General features: G+C 45.5%; 1 protein-coding gene across 4 annotated transcripts in view; it reads right to left on the reverse strand.

The window, feature by feature from the left end:
- Positions 1–27230, reverse strand: part of UBR5 (ubiquitin protein ligase E3 component n-recognin 5) — a 97088-nt gene that overhangs the window by 58063 nt on the left and 11795 nt on the right. For all 4 annotated transcript variants that reach the window (XM_080909467.1, XM_080909464.1, XM_080909466.1 and 1 more), the window contains exons 2-9: positions 9763–9807; positions 9239–9320; positions 8766–8842; positions 7643–7762; positions 3159–3348; positions 2865–3024; positions 2200–2349; positions 131–324 (exon numbers count right to left, since the gene is read on the reverse strand). In XM_080909467.1, coding sequence (XP_080765593.1) covers positions 131–324; positions 2200–2349; positions 2865–3024; positions 3159–3348; positions 7643–7762; positions 8766–8842; positions 9239–9320; positions 9763–9807 — 1018 coding nt within the window. The remainder of the gene's footprint in view (positions 1–130; positions 325–2199; positions 2350–2864; positions 3025–3158; positions 3349–7642; positions 7763–8765; positions 8843–9238; positions 9321–9762; positions 9808–27230) is intronic.

A 27230-nucleotide genomic window follows, 5' to 3' on the forward strand; every position in this document is an offset into this window, starting at 1 on the left:
CCAACGGGCAGATGAGCACTTTAAATGTGATGCCTATAAAAAGTCAGTCACTAAAACAGATGCTTTATTGCAGGCGATGGTTGGCAGGAGGCTGCTCTAATGCAAAGAAAGGCATACGCTTTCCCAATACCTTATCAGGCCACCACTGCAAGTCTTCTCCCAGAGACACCGGGCTCTGTACAGGCGTGTTCTTCTTCTCCGGGTTTGTCTCTCCCTCTTTGCTGGTAGAGCCCCTTTCGTTATCAAACGAGGCCCCATCGAGCCACCGTCGCTCCCGTAAGCGCAGAACAGATTCCCGTTCCCGCAGAAGCTCCGAGTCCCTCTCTAAGGGAAGAAGGAGAACTGGTATGCAATCAGGTCACACCAGTGGGATAAAGTAAGCCACTCTAGTCCACACCCTGCAGGACAGCACCTTATCCACGCAAAACGCACAGTCAGTCCCTAACTAGACTGCCACGCAACATTCAAACCACGAGCCCTTCAAACGATCCAGGACAATTCTACACCAGTATTTTCTCAAACTATTTAGGGGCCGTCCAGGGTTTTTACACGATTTACTCTGTTTGATTGATGGGCATTTTTAATGGATTTAAAGATTCTGGAACTATATTATTCATATGAAATTGCTATTTCATATTTTATATACCCATTAACAAAGCATAGTATAAGGTTGTTTGATTGATTTTAAAAGTTCATAAATTAGAATTTAAGCAAATTGGGCTGGCTAGTTTGTATGTCAACTTGGCACAGGCTAGAGTCATCTGGAAAAGAGAAAATGACCTCGAGGGGAATTTGCCCTAAATAGTGGCTGACATGGAAGGGCCCAGCCCACTGTGGACAGTGCCACCCACAAGTGCGGTGCCGGGTGCTGTAAGAAGGCTGGAGGAGTCACAGGAAACAAGCCAGCGAGCAGAGAGCACCCAGGCTCCTGCCCTGCTGAGTTCTGGGCCTGACCCCCTCAAAGCCTGCAGGACGGAGTGTAATCCGGAGAAACCCTCTCCTCCCTGAACTGCCTTTGGTTCTAGTGTTCACGTCTGCAAAAGAATCCTAACGAAGACACAAACCAAGAGTATTTGTTATAAATCCTCAAGACTTGACTTTTAAAAGAAGAAACAAAATTTAAATAGGTTGAACTATAAATATATTAAGATACAGAAAAGAGTTCTAATAACTCAAGTTCTTGTTAAAGATAAATTTAAAGAATGGATTTTATTTAAAATGTTTTGATAAATAGACTTTTTTTAAAGGGGGGAAGAAACTTTATAGAAGTCTTTTTACACTTTCCTAAAAACTGACCTTAAACTATCTAAAGCCACAGCCACATTTACAGTTGATTATAAGTTACTTATTTTTTTTAAAGATTTATTTTATATGTGAGTCCACTGTAGCTGTCTTCAGACACAGCAGAAGAGGGCATCAGATCCCATTACAGATGGTTGTGAGCCACCATGTGGTTGCTGGGATTTGAACTCAGAACCTCTGGAAGAGCAGTTTCAAGTTTATGTAAGCAAGGGCCAGCCTAAGCACAACATGGTATCTTCTCTAGCTTACTAATAACTGGCAACTATAGCATATTTGGTCTATTATTTAAATAAAACAGTTTTAAACTCTGGAAAGCAGAGAGAGAGAGAGAGAGAGAGAGAGAGAGAGAGAGAGAGAGAGAGAGAGAAGGTAAGAAGTACGCTAGCTCACTCAGAATCATAATGTAAGCTAAAGCTTATATAAGCCCATCAGAGGTTGGCTTAAGTGGCTCAAAATCTGCACTATATACGTTTTAAAGATTTCAAACTTGTATATATAGCAGATTAACACTCTAATGCATCTACCTATTTAATACTGGCCAGCCCCATTCTCCTAAATTTTTCATATTTCACTATTACATCTGCTCAATATTTAAAATGAACATAATTGTTTTAATAAAATTAAGAAGTTTATTTTTCAGAATGCTGCATGTCGCTTTCTGAAAACTAGAATTCCACTTTTAGATCAATACCTATCTCATAGGTAAAAACATACTTACCTAAAGCACAGCCTTTGCTATGTGTTACACAACGTTAAAACCTAGTTTTAAAGCCACAGTTCCCGTAACCACTGCTATGTAACGACTGCCCTACTGTAAGACCTAAGTGCAGATCCAGGGGGCCTATCAGGAGCTTCCCACGCAGCAGCCACATCAAGAAGAAATAAACGCAAAGTTACCTCGTGATGAGCCTAGCCTGGAGAGCGATGAGCGACGAAAAGAAGGGTAACCAAAATAGCTGATGTCCTCAGAAAACATGGCGTCAGCATCAATAATGACACTTGGGTGGGCAGAGTGAATGTCAGCATCAAGAAGAGACATAAGATCTTCTACAAATAAAGCAAATAGATATAAATAAAGCATCTACAGATAATGGAATCATAAGATCTCTAAAAATTAAAATACATTAAATCCACAGACCTGTGGGGGGCGCCCCCGAGGTCTAGGAAATAAATGAACATTAGAAACATAGACCTTAAGGAGGAACAATGTGTGTAATTGCTGCAGGTGCTACTCACTAAATTAAAGCCCTCTTTAAGATGTGATACTCAACTGACATTGTTCAAACAAGATACAGACAGAAAGAAATGCAGTTCAGTAAGTACCAATGCTCAGCAATGATATTATCAAGTAAACCCCACATCCTACATGTCACCCAGGGATAAAGCTATGCAATACTGTCACGTCTTCATTAAGATCGAGTCAAATCCACTGAGTGAAAACACGTCCCTTAGATGGGACGTCATAATCTAACTGTACAGCTCCCAAGTGACAATTATCGTCAGCTCTCAACTCCCGACCTCAAAGGAGCACCCCAGGCAGGGAGGAGGAACGAGGCACCGACCTCCGGGCAGGTAGGATTCGCTGGCGGTGTCATCACCGTCATCCCCATCCTCATCGTCCCGGCTCAGTAAGTTATTTACAGCAAGGTTAACATCAAGATTTGTTCTCTGAAGTTCTCGAATAATGACACTTCTTGATTTGCCTTGTAAAACAACTTGAGCCTAAAATAAACAAAAGGATAGTGCTGCATTAATTTTCTCTTATTTACTGAAGTTAATAAGTACAGTGATAAAGAGAAAACCCCACTTCTCAACCCTTAGGCGTCCTTCGTGGTGAGGGTGCTCGGGGCACACACCTGTGAGATCAGCTCCTCAGGAATGACCGATGCTGGGATAACTGGCTGGGGCTGACTGCCCAGAAGTCCAGACCCCCGATCCCGTCCAGTCCGAATGACTCGCGTCTGTCGCCGGGAATCACGGGCTCCAGCAGACGACCGACCAGAGGAGCCTCCTCCACTTCCACCCACTCCAGAACTCCAGCGGCTTCTGAATATTGAACAATTTGTAAAATTAAAATTTTAAACCATTCATTCTTTAAACTTAGAGTCTCATTCTTGTATGTTTGCTATCTAGTTAAAATTCTAGAACAAACTTACTAACTGTCTAAATCTTGTAATATTAAACATAAATTCAGCTTTAAATAATAAATACAATACCGTGGCCACCTTTGTTGAGTATCTGCACACTGAGAGGGGTGTGGCAGGGTTTCCTTGGAACCCCAGCACTCAGGAGCTATTAAAGTCTAGCCTGGGCTACACAGTGAGAGCCCCCCAAAACCAAACGGATGGGGCAGGTCTGAGAAGATGGTTGAGTTCATAAATAAAGGATCCCAGACTTTCTTGGCCAGCCCAGCTTAGAGGATAAGTCCAGTTCGGTGCCGTGCTGCAGACACACCAGACAACAGCGACAGAGGAAGCTCGCAGACCCTTAGCATCCACACAAACTACAAAGGCACACACACACACAACACGCACACACACAAGTGCAAACCATGGGAGAATCATACCAATGAGTCTAAAAAACCACACATTAATCAAAGCAACTGTATGTCCCGGTTTACGTGTTTGAACGTAATTATTCATTTCACCTAAAAATGTCCCGGTTTGGTTAATGAACACAAAGGAATGTCCAGCCATGTCTACCAAGTGACACAGGATTTCCCCCAAGCAAGCAATGCTAGAAACCTATCTAAGCTCATGTATCCATCTACGCTAATCTTACAAGCACCACAAACTAAGACTGTCAACAAATGACGTTTAAAAAAAAAATGCTAAAACAGAAGAGTGGAGAGTATCTGCCTATCTCAACACTGAAGTGTCACACCAAGTTTCCAGTCACTACTACCAACTGACAGTGTGCAGCCATCACTGTTCCCACGCGGCTTAACCTATCAAAATTCAAATTCAATACCTACTCCATAACCCTAACTACCCCTAAGTATCCTTCTAAGCAACCTGCTCAGACAAAGATGAATGTTACACTGAGCACACAACACTGGGGTTTTACTAGTCCAAGCATGAGGAGGCTGTGGTCCTGCGTATACCTGTGAGCCCAGCCATGTGAAAGGAGACATGATACCAGCCCATGCTCCTGAGAGACTCTGCCTCCAAGAAGCAGGCGGAGAATGATGAAGGAAGGGACACATGATGATGGCCTCTGGTCTGGGCGTCCACACAGGTAAACACCGCTCAACCTGTCCATTCCAAAGCCACAGTGGGAAGGACGCAGCGCTCAAGCCAACCAAAGGAGCTTTGCCCACCTCGCTGGATAAAGAGCAGTGACAGATTTCTGACAGTCACAGGTTCTAGCCTACTGAACACTAACTGCCTTCTCCCAGACGGATGGGCTCTTCCAACCTAGTAGGAAATAAATTAACAAAACAATAGGAAATCTTACACCTCCCAGTGCTGCAGTAAGAGCAAGAGACCCCAACTTCCTGACCCAACACCGTCCTAGCAATGGGGAAGAGCATCAGGATGCACTAGGAGCACCAGGACGCTCGAAGACAGCCTTGCTCCTACTGATTATATCTGACACATCTGTGATCAAAAATATCCTTTTGGGCACTCAAGATTCGTCTGTCCTGAATCCTCAAATGTCATAAATTTCAATCTTTAACACTTATTATGATTAATGGAGAAGTAGGGAGAGAACAAGTCAAAGAAAAGCACTTATGAAATGTGATTGTAAAATTCCTTGATTAACAATACCATATTTACACTGAACGCAGGAGGCCTTTGTAAGTCTAACATAAGCAAGTACCAAAAATGCCCCTTTGCCAGTTCTGACCAGCAGCTCGGTGTGTTGGGGGGTTTGGGGTCAAGCAGGAGCAAGGAGGGAAGAACAGTCAACTGAGGAGCAGCTCAGACAAGTCTGTACGTTTTAAATCTAAGTCCAGCCTCAGTCCTCTTTGGTGTGTTCCTCAGGTCACATGGGCCACCTACTGCATGTGTTGCATGTTTCAGCTGTAAACCATAGAATTCCACTGCCTTACCTGTCACTCTGTAAGATATTAGAACTAACTTAATAGTTAAGAGGATTTAAATCAGGAGGACAATTTGAGCAACATAGTAGCAGTTTATGAATGAGAAAGAGAGACAGAGACACCACTAAAAAAGACTTTTAAAATGAGGGGGAAAAAACTGACCAGAGGACACTCTTCCTTATAGTTAAATTCCAATTCATAAATATGAAATAATGAAATTTTAAACAGCTGGCCAATGCTACAGTAACAACTGATATTCATAATCATCAAGCAATTAAAAAAAAATCAGTGAGCAAAAGTATGAGGAGAAATGAGCTATTTAATGTACTTGAGTCGGACATGACGGCCCACAGCTTTAATCCCAGCACTCAGGAGGCAGACACTGTCAGATAATGAGTTTGAGGCCAGCCTGGTCTACAAACTGAGTTCCAGGATAGGCTGTTACAGAGAAACCCTGTCTCAAAACAAAAAACAAACAAAAACAGATATTTGCATGCTTGAAGAAACTGTCTTTTCACAAAGTTAGGAGTGTTTTGTGGTGGGGACATCATTTTCACTGTGACCTGCCAACACCACATGCCACCCGACATTTAAAGAGCTGGGCTATCTCTGCCAAAACTGCACAATTTCTATTTAATCATGAGAAAAGAACAGACAAGTCCACTGTGCACTGTAACAAGGTCTTCAGACTCATCAAGATACTGACCAGACAAAGGGCTGAGGAGTGCCCTGATCAACAGACTAGGAGCGCGGCACCTAAACTGGCGGCACAAGTGGAGACCAGCAATGGCCAATCCTTAAGCTCACAGAGCTGATGGGGTAGGTTAACTAGGCTGACCTCAAAAATCAGGACCCTGCTGTCTCCCAAGCTTTGGGACTCAAGTTTAAGGCCAAATTATTTCAGGGTCAGAGGATAAACTTCGAAAGCATAAGGTTAGGAACAAATGCCACTATAAAAGTGAAAAGCTAAACAAGGATGAACAAGCGTCTCCACGAAGGGTCAAATGGTTGCTAGCTATGCTTTGGGGACTAAGAGGGTCAATCTCTGATGACAAGTCAACTCCATTGTGGTAACACAAAAGCAGCCACCAGTGGGAAGTACAACTCAGCTATGGCTCTGGATTTGCCCTGCAGAACCAACTCAACAAAGAAATGTTTATCTTTGAGCAAATTATCACTGACCGGATAACAAACAGTTCTTTCTTAAACAAATGTATTGTTCCAGGCTTATCAAATGAAATCATTTTGTTCTTATGTTATTTTCAGAATTCTTTAACACACAATGTGCACAGGGCTGTGAATATGTGGGTCAGAAATAACAAGTTTGCCTGTAATACACAAGGCACGGGTTTGGTCCTCATCTCTGCCTCCAGACAGTAAGTAGTGTTCCTGCTAGTGTAATAAGTCTCCACCTGGCGTTCTTGGATCAAGACAGAATTCTCAGCTCCTTCTGTAGCATGTCTGCTTGGAGGTGGCCGATTCCTACCTTGAGGATACGAGACTGAACCTCCGAACCTGTGAGCCAGCCCAGTTAAATGTCTGTCCTTATAAGACTTGTCTTGGTCATGGTGTGCCCTTAGCAGTGGAAACCCTAACAAAGACAATTCTTAAATCTAACTGTTATTTTGCCTACCAATTCACACGGCATATAATACTTTTCTCTCTTAATTATTTTAAAGCAATTTAACTGCACTGAGGCATTTTCCTCAGCCTCTGAACGCCACATCGTCAGTGAGCAGGTGTCCTCTGCGACTCTGCCATGAGGAGCCCAGGAAGAGCTGGAGTGTGGTGCTGCACATCTTCAGTCCCAGGACTGGGAGGCCAGGCCAGCCTGGGCTACAAGGGAGGCAAGGCCAGCCTGGGCTATGTAGAGAGACCCAATCTCAAATTCCAAAAAAAAAAAAAAAAAAAAAACTCAGAGTATAAAATGAATTAAAACATATACCTAGAATTTGAAAATGGCTTCTTGAATTTGTCAGTATATAAAACTTGACATAAAATGTTACAGGGTGGGATGGTTCAGGAGTTTGTTGCTATTGTTTAAAATTTATATGTATTAGATTTAGATTCTAAAAAGTAATGCTAGATTTTTATAATTCATAATAAATGGCCAAATGCAAACTTTAAACTTTCAGATGACACAACAGCAGGAAGTGACCCTGTGAAATCTGGATGATGTCATCAGCTTGCATTATCATTTTATTTTTATGGTTAACTTTACCATGGGGACATAGTGAGCTAGCTCTGTGGCCTGTCACGGCACAGACCAGGGCGTCTGCATCTGAACCAACTTACCCCAGAGTGTTGCCTGCCAGCCTGCCCAGAGTCTCAGAACCTGAGAGAAACCATGGAGAGTCACTTGTCCTTCCCGGCCTAGAAGTCCTCCCTGTCCCCGAGCTGCTGTTCAGTTTTGACCTAGAGAAAAGCAAGAGAAAACAATCAGAAGCAGCCTGGAGCGGAAGGAGCCCGCCAGGCCTCCCACCAGCCGACGGCTGCCTCGGCCCTGCACTCCTTCCCCACAGAGACTGCTTAGGTTTCAAATGTAAATAAAAACAGCAAGTAGTACATTTTCCTTATATTTGAAAATTAATCATGTTGTCCTTAAAACAACCAAGTAGAATTTGAATCTTATGAAGCATCCTTTAATACACTATAATTTCTAAAGACCAAAATTTGAGGGGGGGGGGGTGACTGCCTTTAAAATGAGTTCCTTGGTTTCTAACTGTCAGAGACAGACATAGTTTGTGAAGTCATTTCAGCCAGCCTGGCACACAAGCACACACCTGTGTAGCAGCTGCTCAAGGAAGCCACAGCCACAGCCTCTGGAGCACACAGGGTCATCGCTAGCCTTGAAAGCAAGGCCTGTGCCTCTTGCACTTGCACCAGCCGTTCACTATGCCTGACCCAGCAAGCAGTGCCACCCTGACAGCGCAGCATCCTGGGTGCCGTGCCAATCAACTTCTGCCATTTACAATGTTAGCGTTGTCCGTAAACTATTGCTTAAAACTAAACTCGAGAATTAGGAATATAGGCTGGTGACATCATGCTTCCTTAGCACGCCCAGGGACATGAGTCTGCTTCCCAAAGTCATCAATTTAACTAAAAATAAAATAAATCAAGGTACAAACTAACCATTTCACTGTATTTTAAGCATGATTTTTTCCTGCTATTCCTTTTTTAATAACTTGAAAATAAGGAAGATCAAAAATCTTAGTTTTCTGTAGCACCTTCTAAGGGTTAAATGCATATGGTATTATTTATAAAATACAGGGTAAAGATACAGCTCAGTGGAAAAGCACTTGTCCTACTATGTGCTACAGTGTTTGTTCCTCAGCAGCATAAGCACACACACACACACACACACACACACACACACACACACACACACACACACAAACAAACAAAAATAATGTCTTACCCATCATTATTATCAGGTTTACCCAATTCCAGTCTGTCTGGTTGTACTGAAAAACCAATCCTACAAATTCTGCCATCCTAAAAGCAAAAACAAACACAAAACATGTTAAATTTTGCAAGAGAAGACACTAAAGTTTTAATTTATTCAATAAGCAGTTCCGCCGGTCACTGTCAACAAGGAAGACAAGGAGTCCCCTCCAGAAGACGCCCACACATGGTGGGAGAGTCACACACAGTAACAAAGGCCGTTAGGATTCCCTTAAACACAGCCTGGCCGGATCATACACCCAGGAGTCTTCCCGTGCAGATCCTAACTAGTTCCAAAGGTCAGTCGATCATTCACATCCGATTCTCTGGGCCAGCGAGTTTCCACAGGAGAGCTGGGTATCGGCTAACTCAGTGCCTTCCCTGGACTAGAGGGGGACTGGTGCACAGCTGAACTTTCGTCTCCCCACCGTAGGGTGGATACTGTACCTCCAGAAGGAAGGCAGCGTGATTGGGCCCCACAACACACTGTGTGATGGTTGCCTGCTCCAGCACATTCAGAGGCGGGTGGCTAGGGAACAAGGAAAATATGGAAGTCAAACGGTTCTTAAAGGGCATGAACGCAAGTAATCCCTAAGGGGAATGTCAAACAATACAGAAAACGGATACCTCAAGTTAAAAGTCAACATTACTGGAGACTATAAATGAACATAACTTTGATAGAAAGAGTAAGAAATGTGGCAGTACACACCTTTATCCCAAAGCAAACAGGAGGCTCTGTGCTGTGAGATCAAGGCCTGATCTACACATAAATTCCAGGCTAGCCAGGGCTACATCTCAAAAGATTCTTAATGTAATCTAATTCTTAATCTAATAAACTATGTTGATCACATTAGACTACGGTAAAAATGCACCTTTTTCTAAGGAAGAAACACTACAGTTCTGTGCTAGGGTGGTTGGTAGGCACATCCCGACACCATAAGAAACGGCTAAACCCAAAACAAGATATTTACCTGTTCAAATTGTACTTGTTCAGCTTCTCTGAAACTTCCCGTAACCTTCAAAAACAAAAGCCAAGCGTTAATAAACCCAGTACCGGTCCTGCGCACACAAGATGGCTCCAGTGGGCCTGCTCCAGTACTGGACTGACCCAACGATCACAGGCAGGCACTGCAACTCCTTTCCCTCTCCCCCACCAGAGCTCCAGCAATAACCACGCCAACCCCGCTTCCAGACAGGAAAACAAGGCTCGGGACTTTATGTAACAAACACAGTAGTCGAGAGCTGTTCCCTGAGCTCTGACCAAAGGCCCAATGGAAAACTCATTTTCACAGACTGAAGTTTAACCCAGGCCTGGGAGCACACAGCTCTGTGAGGCCAGCCTTTGGGGCTGGGGGGACATACGGCTGCTGTCTGTGAACTGTCAACAGACTTTGTGACCATATGTGACTACCACGAATTGGAAATAACCGGGACGCAGAGAGGTCTGTGCGCTGTGGATGGAAGGCTATGGGCTGGCAGGAAAAGGGCAAACTAGCCGGAAGTGACTGGTGGAGTTCCAGTAGGAACTCAAACTCTGGGAGAAAGTCAGAGGCTTTGTGTGGTCTACAGACACAGACTCATCCCATAATACTCTTACATATAAGATAAATAAACCTTTTAATTAAAACAAAGCTTGCAGAAAGTCGTAAGCAGAACCAGGCGCCTGTGAGCTTTCCCGGGCAGCTCTGAAGCCGCTCCCCGCTGAGGCACATTCGCCAACCACGCACTGACGGATGCCCACAGAGCTCATACGGTGGCTAGGGCTCTCAACTGGGGCTTTCATTTTCCCAAAACACCACAGCACCCCACCCTCTAAACGCCCCACTCACTAGCCCAGCCTTGCCTTTACTTTCTTTCATTAACAACGTGGTCCACTGGTTCTGGAGGTCAGGCCTTTCCACTCAGTTCCAGTTCGATAAAGTATATAGCTCATTTCTGTTTCAAAACAAATTAAGTTTGGGAATAACGCATAATGGAACTCCTAAGCTGTGAGAAAAGACCAAAAAGCGAAGGCACATCAGCCTGGGGACTGTTGCTCCTGAGAGGTAAAGGAGCTTCGGGAGACTGGAGCAGAGGTAGGAAGACCTGACTTCCCTGGCCCACATTTACTAAGAACACACACAACTTTCCCCAACTGAGAGCCACAGTGTGACAAAGGGGCTTACATGCCCCACACAGCAGTGGCATAAGGAAGATTTATTTGTTCATGAGCATGTCTTTTTCATTGGCTCAAAATATACAAACTCAAGGAAGGGCTCATCAAAACTTCTGTTAAAACTGAACAGTAGTAAAACTAGAAATTCAATACTTCTGTACCTTCAAACAGTGTTTCCCGCAGATGCTTATAGGACTAAACTAAGTTTTGAAAATGTCAAAATGCTATAAAATAAAGTAATAACTCATAAACTCAAGAGCAAATTACAGACTACCAAAGAGATAAAGAAAATGATTTCTGATGCCAGCTAATTTTAAGATTAAAAATTGATTTGAAAACTCAGTTAAAGGGGACCTGGGAATCGAGGCACAGTGGTGCCCACCTTTAACCCCCAGCACTCTGACAAGAGACAAGTAGACCTACGTGGATACGCTGGACTCCAATGAATTCCAAAGCAGCCAGAGATTGTGGGGCTGTCTCAAACAAACAAACAAAAGTAGCCAGCCAGTCAGACAGCTCAGAAAGCAAATGAGTTTGCTATAAGCAAACAAGCCTGGTACCATGAATTCAATCCCTGGAGCCCACACAAAATTGAGAAAAACCAACTTCGAAGCTGTCCCCCTGACCGTCACATTTGCACCACACATACAGCAAAAGAGAAGCTCTGTCCACAACCCAATGCTGCTCGCGAGCCTGCACCCAGGAGGCCTGACTAACGTGCGCAGTGAGCCCAGGGCAGCCAGAGGTGCACGAGCAAGAGTGTGCCACACAACCTGGGACCCAGCTGAAGATGGCGAGGCTGCTCGAGGACCTCCACACTCCAGGTGGCCAGTCTACACGACAGCTAGTTACGACAGTTGGGCACATAACAAGACCGCGACTCAAGAAAGGAAAAAAGAGAACTAACTCATAATAAATGTCCTAGGCACTGAAATGCACAGCAGCACCCACGACTCAGTAAAGCGCTGAGGGCCTCAGCTCGGCGGGCTCTCCTCCGCGTAAAGGACTATCCGTCTTCTGGTGCTCCTCCGTCTCAGATCTTCTCACTGACACAGAAAACCAAGTCTATCGGAGTATCAACAGACGTAATGAAAACGTAGCACGAACCAGGGCCCATGAAATGGCTCAGCAGGTAAAGACACTTGCTGCCAAGCCTGATGACCCGCAGTGGATCCCCAAACCCACATAATGAAGAGGGCACTAACTTCCTCCACAAGGGTGCCATGACGTGTGCACACACACAGTAAACATTTCAATGAATGAAATAATACCTAATATATCAAAAACTCCTATGCATTTAAAATTTCATATATGAACAGATTTTATATAGTTGCCTAGAATGTTTCACCAAATATCAACTCAATTCATAAACTCAATCTCGGAAATACATAAAATGGATTGTTCTTTCAATCCCAGGGCAGTTGTAAGTCGACCGGCTCCAGAGCATCCTAACAAGGAAAGCCTCTCCTGAAGGAGCACTTGCTTCTCTGCAGGGCAGAGCACAGCTCAGACGGCACAGGCCAGGCACACCGCCCAGTTCAACACAAAGTCACAAGCTAAATTTCCTCCATCTGCAACTCGAGAGTAACATTTCTCTTCTTTTAAAACAATGTTTCACTTACACGGAAATGTTCGGAGATAACCTGAGAACAAGAACAGACAGGTAAGCTTGTAAGGCGGCAGTAAGCCTATGGCAGCCCTTTCTGCTGTGCTGTTCAATACTAAAGATGCGCCACAGTCCAGCTTCAGATGCAGACACCAGACTCTAGGCAAGCTGACCTTCCTTCACAGTATCTGATGGAGCCCGACCCACGTTCCCCAATGCAGACTCCAAAGGTGACTTTCACAGAAACTGCTTAGGCACAGCACATAGTAGGTGCTTCAGTTCTTAAGCTCTCTGCCTACTTGGCTCCACATACCAGATCTCCACATATTCAGACACAGCCCAAATGCAATTACATTCCGTAGACTTTTCTTTGTTGAAGCACACGGAGATCCCTAGGACAGAAGGCAGTCCCTCACGGCGGACCCCAGTGCTGCTTCCCATGCATGCAGAACTGTGAGGAAGGAGAGCTCGCTCGGGGCTCACACTTACCAGCAACCACTGCTGGCAGAAGGGTGTGCGGTCTGCCTTCGTCTCACCTCCCTGAGCCGTTCCTGCTGAGGCCATGTCCAGTTCAGACACTGCTGACTGGCGGTGTTTATGGCACAGACATCTGCACCTCGGCTTTCCTACCACACTCACTGTGAACATTCTAGCTATATGTTCCTGTCTAAAGTGTCTTCACAGACACACTACAGTCACCTGCGAGCCTTGCCCTAGCCTTCCATGCAACCCCATCAGCCAAGAGTGAGGTACTTCAGAATCCATTGCAGAAAAAATATTCTTGGTCTTAAAAGCTATAAAATAAACCTCCAGGCTGCCACCTCAAAGAACAGCCAATAGCTATGTATATGCACAACTGTTTGAGGTTATTTTGTTACCTGCCCATGTTAACTTGGGGGGCTTAAGGGAGTTGCTATTATTGCTGTTTGAGACAGGTCCTCATGTAAACTATATAACCAGTGATGACCTTAAGCTTCTGGTCCCCAGTGTCCACCTTAGTGACAGGAATGCAGTGTGTGCCTCCCACACGTGGTTTCTACGTGAGTACTGAGTCTACAATCCACCAACCTCCATAAGATCTCTAAATCAGTTAACAGACAAAAATTCAATAACTGACCTCTTAATAAACACTTTAAAAAAACAGCCTTAAAATGACCCCACCTCACTTCTGACTAGCTATCAGTTGTAGAATGACCACCATTTATATAACCACTATCTTATTTAGAAATAAAGAGTGCTGGAGAGATGGCTCAGTGGTTAAGAGCACTCACTGACTGCTCTCCCAGAGGTCCTGAGTTCAAATCCCAGCAACCACATGGTGGCTCACAACCATCTGTAATAGGATCTGATGCCCTCTTCTGGTGTGTCTGAAGACAGCTACAGTGTACTCACATATATAAAATAAATAAATTTCTTTTTAAAAGGAATAAAGGTTTAATTCAAACAAATAAGTTAAGGCAAGCCAGGAAAGGTTTCTGTACATGCAGACCTAAACCATGGTTGAAAGAATTTTAAACATCTTTTGGTATTCCAGAGAAGACATACACTGCCAAGGCAAACACAGACACATTAAAGTTTGAGAAAAGATATATTCTTTTTTGTTTGCTGTTTGGTTGGTTGGTTTTGGTTTTTTTTTTTCAAGACAGGGTTTCTCTGTGTCACCTGGCTGTCCTTGAACTCAGATCTACATTCCCCTGCCTCCAGATAAAACTACATGTGTGCGGCCTAATTGTAGCCACTTACTTCCTTCCCAAGAGACACCTGGACACCTAGGGTGCCAAGCCGGTACCTTGCTAGCAGAGCACTGTAGCACCATTTCCAGGTAATTAAGTGACAGTTTCTGAACGGTTCAGGGCAATTCTGAATGTGGCGGTGATCCATGAATCCACACGATTCATCCATAGTGGCATATGCTAGTCATGTGGAAAATACTTTTGCAGTGTCAAAATTATTACTGCCCGTGTTACTAAAGTTCCAGGCTCACAATGACAAGCTTCCCAGAGTTTCTGAGAAAGCTTACGTTCTGGTTTGAAAACTCAATGAGACTAGAAAACAAACACTATCCAGTTGTTTTTCTAAAATGACAGTCATTTCATTTTGATAGGGAAGAAAAATCTGTTTGAACCCCAGCCTAGATAACCAAATTGTCAGGTATCCCACCCCTTTAAGTAAAATAGCTTCCATAAAGAAAGTCACTGGTACAATCCAATCTACAACTACAAATGGTCCGCAAATAGTTTCTCCCTCCACACGAATCTATCACACTAAGTCTAGGTGATCTACACTGACACACAAGACTCAAGAGTTGACACATTTCTGCGGCAAATGCAAGGAAGCAATGACTCTTGGCACAGCTTGGGTTATGCTCCGATCTTTCTCTAAAAACCATTATTCACCCACAACTGCTTCGGAATCATACCTCAAATGTGAGGATGGTTACTAAGACAATCCCAGCATTACAGTGGAATCTCCAGATGCTACAAGCACCTGCTGCGGTTCTACATCTGAGCACGAAGTGTGGGAGCCAAGTGTCTGCCACACAAATATGAAGAGCTTCCATCAGATCCCCAGCACCAACATAAAGCAGGGTGTGACAGCATGTGACACTGACCCGAAGACCTTACACACACACACACACACACACACAAGCCTGTGCAAATATACCCATATACCACACACATGCATGCACATGTATACTCGGTTAAGCCAATCAATAAATGAAAATTTTAAAATAACACACACAAGGCAAAAGATCATTATCCATCTTCTCATGAGCGATTACAAAAATCAACCAAAATAACCTGGCTATGCACTTTAAAAAGCTTTCAAAGGCCAGGCACAGTGACACATCTCTTTAATCCTACCACCAGGGGGACAGAGGCAGGCAGATCTTCAGTTGAGGCCATTACCAAGTTCCAAGCCAGCCAGTGTGAAGGAGAAGGTGGGAGTGTAGAGCAACTAGTTCACACAGCTACGGCAGTGACCAGAGACGCCCCTCGCTGCTGTAGCTGTGGTGCGGGCGAGTAGGAAAGAACCACCCCTGCCCTGGAAAGGGCAATTTCCTTGGCGGTGTGGAATCTGATCACAGGCTTCAAACCCCCACAAGCCTGTCCACATTTCCTCTCCTTCCGTTCGGTCTGACATCATTCTAACCCATCTAATCCCTTGCCTACCCAGTGGTAAGTATCTGACATTACTCTTCAATGGCACCTTGTCACACAAATGATTTAGTCTAGGCTGCCCTCCGAATCACCATTCACATGCAGGACTTTATATTTGCTTTACCACTTAGCAAGATGACAAATGCCAACCTAGGAAAGACCGTCTTTTTACGTCACTTATGTAAATGACATAGGACACTCAACCTCAAGAAGCATCAAAATAAAAAAACATTTCAAAGTGTGTCCGGTGAATTCTTTGTGATGCAAGTTTGTAAATGTTCTTCTCATCTACATCCACTAAAAGTTTCCAGTTAAAACCTCAAAGACAAAAAATAAGTAATAAAATGAAAACAACAAAATTTGGGTCTTAAAACCTTCTGCAAACTACAATAAAGAAATAAAGTAACTTCTTTGCAACACAAATGATTTCTTCCCCAATCTAACTTCTGCAATTAGATTGCAAATTCCTACTTCACAGATAATGTAAGCCAAGGAAACACAAAACCCAAACCGTCTGAAAGAAATGCTGGGAAGAAGGACTGCCAAACACAGAGCTGTTTTCCCATTCAACTAAAACCAACCATGTTCTTTTCAGCTCCACTCAAAAAGGGAAGAAGACCCGTGCCTGCCAGACAGACAGAAGCACGGCCTTTCTGATAACTTTGTGAGTCCTGCCTCATCTCGCTTCTTTATTCCCCCTCCCCTGAGACAGGGTCGGGCTGTAACGGGTAGCTCAGGCTGGCCAGGAACTCACTGTGTAGCAAGACCAGACAGGCCTCAAATGCAGATTCATGTGTCTCTGCCCCGAGTGCTGGCTGGCACAGAAGGCGTGCCCCAGGATTCTTACAGTAACTTTGTTTTAAACAGTAAACTATAGTGCACAGGACAGGACCACTTCAGAGCTCTAGTCCCAGGGAGTGCAGCACCCAGCCAGCCCCCACATGCACGGCCTGGTCCAGTCCACATCCCTGAAGCCTCCTTCCCAGCAGTGACTTTAGCAATTGCAGACAATGTGTTCTAACCATTCCAGACCCAGTTTTAATTCTACTTACAAATAGTGTCTCATAACAGACTGCTTCATAATATATAAAAACTCTTATCCTTGACATAAACCTTAAGCCACAATAAGACAGATGCCTGTAATGAAATGCGACTGTTGAGGGGATTACGATGAGACCATCCGTCCACCTGCACGAGGCTCCATCACTGTTAGGCCGAGAAGCTTCTCAGAACGACAGGCTAACTACTTGTTGCCCTTACTAACCAGGGCAGGTAGCAGCCTTTTGACTTTGAAATGTTCGTTTCATGTCCTCAGCTGCCACCCAGCTCTTATGAAGGTGGGACAGTACAAGTGAGTGCGCAGCAGTAAAGGCAAGCCTGCCAGGCACCAACCCCACTGTCCCACCAGAGTCAGGAAGCTCCGTGAGGGGTGTTACCGCCTGTCTAGCAGAGGTGCATGGAACAATGAGGAGGTTCTGTAAGGACTCTGGGCAGAGGCAATCCGCTAATGTTCAGTAACAGCGGCTGTCTTATCAGTACTGTAAGCTTCTACTTTCAGCCTTACAAGGTGTGCTCTCCTGAACTTCAAACCTGCCACACACTAGCTTAAACTGGTTGCCAAGCCAAATATGGCCCAATTTAGGCCCTGAAGTGTGGTAGAATTCAAGGATCCGAGAACAGCAGGAATAAGGACTCCTTGCACACAGAAGCTGCAGCTACTCAGTGACCCTGTGAATTGAGGTCACTCAGCTGCCTGAGCTCCCTTTTCAGGAAAAGAGGGATTCTTTGGCTGCTGCTCTCACATAATGGTCCTCAGCCGCAGTCTCCAGTCCAAACCTCATCTTGTCACAGACCTTCGCTCCAGCACACTTGCTCAGCCACGTGCTACAACTGTAAACCCCAGAGCTGTCCAGAACTCAGTTGATGGAAACCAGTCACCCTGAACTCCATTAAGCCAAGCACTTTTCCCAAGTCCAGTGTCCCCTCCACAACACAACACAACACAACAGTCAAAAAGTCAACAAAAAAACAAACAAAACCCGCTTTATTACGTTCTAAATCCTCACTAGCAAACACATCACGCATGTTTACTAACTACATGCTGATACATTCACACGCCTTAACTCTGGGCCCTACATCATTTTAAAATAGTGGAGTCCTACCCTTTTCTTTCTTTTTCAAAAACAATTTTAAAGAGTTTATTAATTTTATTTTATGTATGAGTGTTTTGCCTAAATGTATATAACGCCACATGCATGCCAAAAATGGGTACATGATCTTCTAGAATTACTGGCTGGTTTTGTATCAACTTGACACAAGCTGGAGTGATCACAGAGAAAGGAGCCTCAGTTGAGGAAATGCCTCCATGAAATCCAGCTGTAAGGCATTTTCCCAACTAGTGATCAAGGGGGAGGGCCCCGCCCATTCTTAGGGGTCTGGAGAGACCACCCAAAGAGACCGCTTGGCTAAGAAAGCACGAGGACCTATGTTCAAATCCTCAGCAGCCACCACAGGCCAAGCACAGCAGCATATGCTGCTCGTTTACCCTGAAGGACAGAGAGCTGGGAGCTTGCTGACTAACCAGTTTAGCCAGCAACACTTCCGGCTCAGGGAGAAACCCTATCTTCAGAGATGTAAGATGGAAAGCTATGAAGAAAGATGCCTCCACATGCATCTGAAGCCACGCACCCATCTCTCAGAGCAGACACACACCCAAGTTCAGCTGGTGCTGCAATAAGAATTTCCTAAATGACTATTAGCCCCCAAAGGGTTAATCAAATAGACTGGAAAACACTCAGTATCCTTTACTGAGTGGTAAAGTCCCCGGTGTCATCCATGCAGGGGTCAGTCTCTCCACTTCCAAACCCAGCAGCTAAAGCCACTGCTCCTAGGGAAATGTGCTGAAGGAAGCGTGGCCCAAGAGCAAAGGGCAGAGTTCACTAGGACAAGTAAACAAACACCTACCGTGTAAGTGACCTGCCCTGAGCCTCACACAGGCTGGGCACTGAGCTACTCCTGTTGGCAATGAACACGTGATGTTCTAACATCTCAGATGAACCAGATTAAGAATAATTATAGTAAAAATACACAGAGCAAGTTTCTCTAGGCTGGAGATGGACGGCTCGGTCAGGAGCACTACTCGGCAGACCCCTGTCCATCCATTCACTAGGAACTTCATCCCACACCATCATATTGACAGCTCAAAAGTCTAAGCAGCCAAAGTGACTCTAGGACCGGCTACTCTGAAATATCATAAACATACAAAGAATTCTCTAAGACACCCTTAAGCACAAAGGTCTGTTTGGAGAGACTGGTTTAAGATAGGCCCTTCAGAGACTCACGGTTCACAGGCCTCACCAGAGCTTCTCCAAGATGTAACAGGAATCTGTTGACTCTGCTCAATCATTTGCTCCCTAAACTGAAAGCAAACAAACGCTCTCATAAGATCTTAGGGAGCTAGGGGACACTGAGTTGAGAGCTAAGGCATTCCAAGAGTTACGAAGACATCGACTTTTCCATCTGTCTGTCCCAGAACCATGGGAACACAGATCAGACTTCCTCTGAAAGCAATGGCAACTGCCTATAAACACAACAAAAAGCCCCACTTTTCTATCACTTAACCAACTCAACAGAATGTCTACCCCCACCCCACAGCCCTGGTTCACTGTATAGCCCTGGTTGTCCTCAAACCATGTCTCGGATGTCACGGATGTCCCCAGAGCTGGGGTCAGGAGTGTGCACAGCACGCACAGCCCACGCTGCTGCCCTCTACGCTGAAACAATATGGCAGCAAACAGCTCTCAGGCAGGGCTTCAGCAATCCAATTCAACCTTGTCTAGGAAACAGCAGGGTTTCCTGGACTACTCAGGAAACTACTCAAACCACCCAACCTTGTGTCTTACTAAAAGCACATTCAGACACCCATTATAGACTCATTTCAGAAATGAGTCTGAAACTTGTACCAAACTCTCTACCTGGGTTCTTAACATTGAACTTCTAATGCAAGCCGTCCTTGAGTAGAATTCTGGTACATGGAGCACATAAAGAAAATAACTATCTCTCAGCACATCTAAAAACAGTTAAGATTCACCAAAAACATTTTAGGTCACATGGAGGGGAAAATTCTAAGATTTGATATCACATTCAGACAGACAAACAGACACACAAAAATAAATAACATATTGTCTTAAAATGTTACTAAACATTAACAGAAACTCTCAGGAGATTGTCTTAAAAGCCTGTGTGAAATTCTCACACATTCTTATGTCCTTACATGTACATGGTTTACTTAAGCTAGCTTCTAGATTTTAAAAAAATCTGAATTAGGGCTGCTAAGAGCACTGGCTGCCTTCCACAGGACAGAGGTTCCAGTCCCAGCCCAACGGAGGCTCAACCACCCAGGGGACCAAAAGTCCCTCTAACCAAATCAAACTCCACAGCTCAGTAAGCAGACTGAAAAAGCCGGTAACTTCAGAGGTGTGGGTCCTTGACGCCATGAGACATCCCAGCCGCTTTAAGAGAAGGAAGGCCTCCAGGAAGACACCACACAAACACAACTCAGAATCCTTCAAAGGCAACTGGAAAGAGCTGGCCGACTAGGGAGAGGCTGTCAGCGGCCGGAGGGGAGGTGCCTCAGGAAACAAAGGTCAACACAGGCTTTGTCCAGACACATCTCTGAAAAGAAAAGGCAGCGTTAGGCAGCAGCTTGCCAGTCCTTTCTGCCCTCCACTTGAAGCAATGTAAGGCCTCCACCTTACACCTCTCCAGACTCTTCTAGTTTCAATATTAGCTTGGCAGTCTGTGAAGTAGACAAGCCACACAAATTCTACCACAACATCTAGAGCTTTAAAGTAAATCACAGCGTTGGTTTGAAGCGCTCAGGAGTGGCTTCCCTCCTCACATACCAAACCTGATTCTTATCAGGTATCCACGAGAAAACACTTGCCAATAATTTTAAATCATCACGTTGTTGTCTGTGGGTGGATATTTCCCTGCACAGATGTCTGCGCACTGCTTGTATGTCTGGCGACAGCAGCTACCAAGGGTTGCAGTGAGCTGGGCTGCCAGATGGGTGGACCTCTGGGAGAGCCACCCCTCCAGCCCCAATGAATACATCTTTAAAGTCGCTTTTTAAAGTCTGCTCTGTTGAAGAGGATGCCATAGTGTCTCTCCTACGGGAGGGTTGATGGAGGAGAGGGGACATGGTGGAGTGACAGTTCTCATGACCAATGAGGAGAGCAGGAACTGAACTCTTCGTGTCTGACACTAGCGTGCTTTGCTTAGTTGTGAAGCTTTCTCCATTCTGAACCGCTGGGCACGAGGTGGGCTGAGGACAACCGGGGGCACGAGCACTATGACAGGCTTTGGCTTGGAGCTTAGAGACTGAAAGCACAGTCACTCTACGAGAGTCAGGCATACCTAGTGCTGTCACAGGTTTCAAATGCCTCTTAAGTTCTTTTTCTTGAGACGGTCTCTTTGTAGCTCTCCTGGGCACAACTTGCTTTTTAGACCAGACTGGCCTATAAGTCACAGGAAGCCTCCAGCCTGACTCTCCAGTGCTAGTACTCAAGTGCAGCCAAGGCCCGAGGTAGTGACTGGCTTCATCCATGTTCTCTTCATCTGCCCATGACGGACAACAGCAGGGGCGGATGAGCGTGCGTGCCCTCCTCAGCAGCAGGGGTAGGACACCAGAGCAGCTCAGCTGCCTCAGTTCCCCACCAGCTCAGACCAACACTAGAGCTCCTTCGAGAACAAGGCACGCGCAGCACCGTGCCAGCACTCAGGAAGCAGAACCGCACGTTCCAGGCCAGCCTGGGCTACACAGCAAGGCCTGGGGAGAGGGGAGGCAACCTCACCACCCAACGTACCTGACCCTCTAGGCAGAGCCCTGGGGTGCTAATCTGAAAAGACTGCCAGAAAACAACCTTGTTTTCCAGTCTTACATTCTGCAAGTGTACAATTTCACATGTAAGAAAAAAATAATTATAAATCCCACAGTCCACTGAATTTTTACTATCTCTAACGTGCGTGCGCACACACACACACACACACACACACAAACTAAAACTGCCTCAAACCACAATTAAGAAGAAAAGATTTTCTTTGATACATATAATACTCACTGAAATTTTTCAGCCATTGTTTGAATTGCCTCCCAGTAAATCTAAAAGCTGATTTTATTTAATCGGTGTCTTCCTGTCACTGCCCATAGGAAACTCTGGTCGGTCTAGCCCGAGTTCAGACATCGGGAGGCCCGAGAACCTGCCTGAGCCCGTGTCCTCATCTTCCAGTGCCACAGAAGCCTGATTTCAAATAAATCAACAACAGCAAAGGAAACTGTGAGCAAAATAAGTACTGCATGTTCCTTTTCATACAAACACAGTGCTTACTGTACCCTCACTGCACGTCTGGTTAAGGAAAAGCTTCAAAAACATGAAAAATACTTTTTAAACGAACTGTAAACACCAGAGCACGCCTTTCAGCAAAGCTACAGTGTCCATTTCTAGTAAACCCTCATCCTCTGTAGTACTTGGGATTGATCCTAGACTCTCACCATGATGGGCAAGTACTCTAACCACTGAGCACTCATTCCCCAGCCCTCGTTCTACTAAACACCACAGTGAGCAGACGCAGTCTTCTTCCCCATGTGAGAAGCTCCAGGAATCACAGTAATAACCTACTGTACTAACCAGTCTTTGGCAACCTCGACACAAACTAGAGTCATCAGGAGGGAACCTCCGCTGAGAAAACGACTTCATAAGACTGGGCTATAGGCAAGTGTATAGGGCATTTTCTCAGTGACTCATGAGGGAGGGTCCAGCCCATTGTGGGTGGAGCCATCCCTGGCCCAGCCCATGGTAGGTGGAGCCATCCCTGGCCCAGCCCATTGTGGGTGGAGCCATCCCTGGCCCAGCCCATTGTGGGTGGAGCCATCCCTGGGCTGGTAGACCTGGGTTCTATAAGAAAGCAGGCTGAGCAAGCCAGGGGAAGCAAGCCAGTAGGTGACATCCCTCCATGGCCTCTGCTTGAGTTTCTGCCCTCACTGCTTTTGATGATGAACTGTTCTATGAACTCGTTCCTCCCCAAGCAGCTTTTGATCATGGTGCTTCATCCCAGCAAAGAATAACCCAAAGAGATTTCTGGAACACAATGTCTTTTATGAAACCTACTGAATGCAAATTTCTTTTCATATCATTCAATACCTGGGGAAAGCCTGGAACACAGACGCCACAGAACAACTACACAACACAGTAGAAAAAAGCCACCAACTCAAGTCATGTCTACAGAGAAGCCATCCACACAAGGAACATATGGGGAAGGAACTGCTATTTTCACAGTAAAACACGAAGTCAAACACCACTGGCCACATTCAGTCTAGGTAGGAAAGAGCAGTGGCCACACCTCCTCACCGAGACACCTAATCAACCACCTGAGGTAACCTTGCTTCACGCCCCTTGTTACTCTAACCTATGTGCCTTTGGGGCTCTGTGACAGCCATGCCCACTTCAACACTTCTATCTTGAAGCACCACGTGGATTCTAAGTTATGCTTTCGTTGTTTTTCTTTTTTTTTTTTTTTTTTTTGGTTTATTTATTTATTATATATCTAAGTACATTGTATCTGTCCTCAAACACACCAGAAGAGAACATCAGATCCCATTACAGATGGTTGTGAGCCACCATGTGGATGCTGGGATTTGAACTCAGAATTTCTGGAAGAGCAGTCAGTGCTCTAACCACTGAACCATCTTTCCCCAACCCTCATACTTTCACCAGACTCGTTCCATACTGTGCAATCAGTGTCAGTCTGCCAGTGCTCATGTGTGCAAATTCATGGTACCAGTCTGTTCTCGGCATCCAAATCTCCTTCTGAACAACTAAGTCTCTGATTATTGGCTCACCATGTTTCTTAGCGACGGCTCAGAACAAAGTCTTAGATGCAGAGCTTACCGTCCCCGGCACATGTGCTGGACCCAGAGAGTGGGGCATCACTGAAGTCATGTGGCCCAAGTCAGACATAAAGCTGCCCTGGCCTGGTCCTTAAGTCTTCCAAACACTGAGCTGCCACAAAAGAAGACTAAGGTTCCATGTGGCCCTCATGCTGAAGACACACCTAGGGAGCCACCATGCCAGTGTTCACGTGCAACTGTAGAGACCAGAATACAAAACAGGCAGCGGAGCTCTGCAAATCCCTAGAAATGACATGTAATAACAGCAATGGTCTATGTTGTTTTACCCACTAAGTTTGAAGTGAGTTATGATACCCGGGCCATAAAAGCATGTGTGATGATCAAAGAGGAACTGTTTCCTGTGGCTTCATTCCCACTGCCTAGGAACAAAGCTTCGGCTGTGCTTTGGACATCTTCCTGTGATTGAATTACATTAGAAACAAAGCCAGCGACTAAGAGGGTGGAGCCCAGTATTCACGGTATATCACTTACCAAAGGTACAGGGGAGCCTGGGCACCATCCCTGCACTGCTGCGGGAAGGGGGGGGGTCCTTCACACTAATCCACACTCATGAGTGAAGTCCCTTCAAGAGTTCAAATGCACTCTTCTCAAATTTATGCAACCACAAACTCAACTGAAGAATAAATCTCTGCACAAATAAAACCATTCCTTAGAGAGCTTCAACAGCAACTCACACAGCGCTGACAAGCTCAACTGCACACATGGTGAGACCTTTCCATGACTCCTCAGCCCAACAGGATCCCACAACAGTCTGACTCCTCACCCTAACAGGATCTCTAAGACCCAAACCTTAGCCACCGGTTCATCTCTTAGAAAAACATCTCTAAACACCTTCCAGCCAAGACTACAAACCGACCTTAAGCAGGGGCTGGGTGTAGGGTGTTATCGAACAGTAACGCAGTCCAATGCAAATATTCCCAAAGAAAAAGTGGAAATCACACTAGAAAAAGTAATATTGGGAATACACTGTAATAGACAACACTGAATCGGAAAAGAAACTCTTACACACAAGTCAGTTCCGGGTTACCAAGGCCGGCAGCGCTGTGACAGCCTGTATCTGGCACTGGGAAGGCTAAAGCAGGTCGGCCCTTTCAGATCAGGATTAAGACCATAGAAGGCGTGACCCCTGCTCCTTATTTTAAAGGAGTGATGTTTCTAAGACACTGCGTGTTTCTGTGTGCTCTATTCGAGAAGGCACCTACCTGTGTGCACGTGGGTGCAGAACAGAGGACAGCTGGTGCCATTTCTCATCTGGCTCTCCCTCATTTTCAGAAGGCATCTCTCACTGGGAGCCCAGACCTTCACCTCCTCTGTGCTGGGAGTTCAACCCTGCAACTCCATACCTTCTCATTTGGTTTGGTTTGCTTTGGTTTGGTTTTGGACACACACTCAGCTTTTAATTTGGGTACCAGAAACAGAATTTAGTTCTTCATGCATAGCCAGCAAGCAATTTACCACCAACCTATCTCCTCTCCAACCCTGAGATCCAGTTTTTAAAACAAAAGTTTAAATTAATGAAAACAGAAAATGTTGTGCTTCTAAAACAGAATGGTGGGGGGCTGGAGAGATGGCTGAGCAGTCACTGACTGTTCTTCCAGGTCCTGAGTTCAAATCCCAGCAACCACATGGTGGCTCCCAACCATCTGTAATGGGATCCGATGCCCTCCTCTGGTGTGTCTGAAGACAGCTATAGTGCACACTTATATACACTTATAGAATGGTGGGCCAGGTGTGATGGCACAGACAAGAGGAGTGGGAGATGCAGGCACATCTGTAAGGTGAGCCTGCCAGAGCTATAGTCTCATACAAAATGAGTGTGTGAGAGTGTGTGTGTGTGTGTGTGTGTGTGTGTGTGTGTGTGTACTGCCCTAAAGAGAAACATACCCAAACATTTTTGTAACCATGTCTTCATGATAAAATTCAAATGAAACAGTTTTGAAAACTGTTTTATATCAGCAAAAGGCAGGCAAACTTGAGTAGACACCATTTACTGAATGACTGTCTCTTTAACTGGAGTGTGAAGATGGCGAATCACCCTGGACAGTGGCGGCACTCACCTTGGGAGGCAGAAGCAGACAGATATCTGAGTTGGAGCCAGCCTGGTCTGTCTACAGAGTGAGTTCCAGGGCTAGCCAGGGCTACACAGAGAAACCTAAGAGGTTATACAGGAGAAGATGCGGACACGGGGGATGAAGTGTCAGAGTCCCAAACAGTTCAGTCAGGTGGGTTACACGCATTCTCTCTAAAAACATGGAAGACATTTAGCTAAGCCTAGGAGGTAGAACACCAGAGAATTTACTGGTTAGCTTTGAATTTTCTGCATTTTTGGAAATACTCATAGCATAACACTAGAAAAAAATGTATTGATTCTTCGCTGGTTTTCAGAGGAGGTCTGAGTCAGCCAAGCAGGCGTATCACCCTGCCTCGGCCTCCTTCCTCACGGCTGGATTACAAACCACGGGTATAAGGTGACCACACCTGACTGGAAAACTTGAGAAACACAGGTGAGCAACAGAGAAAAACCACGAACTACAAAGAGAAGGTCCCCAGGCTGGAAATGTCTTCTCTATTTCATTCAAGGGAAGACAGTTGAAAGCAGAGCAGAGGAGGAGGAGGAAGAGAAGGCAGGCCGCTGGGCTGGCCCCGGTCACACTGGCTGCGGAGCTCGTGGGGAACCCGCCAAGCGGAGTGGAAGGTGAGCAGCGCTGGCTGCGGCACGCATGCGCACATGAACCCACCACCTCCACAGTGACAAAACAGAACTCTTCATCAGGGCTCGGCTCATTTTTTTCTAAAAATCACAGTAGAGCTATGGGTCCTACAAAGTTCCGGGTTCGCTCACTTCCCTACCAGGCAGCTCACAGCCCTCCAGCAGCCCCGTAAGCGCCTCACTATCCCAGCCTCCCTTTAAAGGGGTGTCCGGCCAACCTTCCCCTCCCTAGACTGGCTACCACCTCAGATGGAGGACCTGAACCCTCCCATAGCAAACAAGCATACTAGCGGCTGGCCTGCCCATCAACCAAGCTCCACCCTCCAACACCCAGAACTAGACTGACAGGTAGCAGAGGCCCCAAAATCTTGCTAAATTAATTACAAAATCCTATTTTAAATAAATTACCTCAAATAAATGCAGGCACACATACAAAGTGTGTAAAGACACAATCTTGAAATACTGGTCAGATGCCTCCTGGTCTCCTTGCACACCGGTGCTATGTCACTACTGTCCACAGCGCAGGCCACTGCCCACACTGAGCAGAGCGGAGAGTGTGCAGACGGCAAGCCCCGCCCCCACACCATCGACTCTTCCAGAGTCTAACGGGGAAACGGCAGTGAGCCTCCTGCCAATCCTTTGCCGGCAGACAAAAACACTGTTGACATGTACTCTCACACACAGAAAGAGCTCTGAACTGTAACTCACATTCTAGTTTCCCGGCCAGCACTCAGGAGGCAGGAACAGGCAGGTCCCTGAGTTCTAGACTCGGCTGGGTGATTACAGTCAGGCCATTTCTCAGCTCAACAATAAATGGCACAAAAGTTCCTGCTACCTC

This window comes from Micromys minutus (genome assembly GCF_963924665.1).
Source record: "Micromys minutus genome assembly, chromosome: 33".
NCBI classification, from domain to species: Eukaryota; Metazoa; Chordata; class Mammalia; order Rodentia; family Muridae; genus Micromys; species Micromys minutus.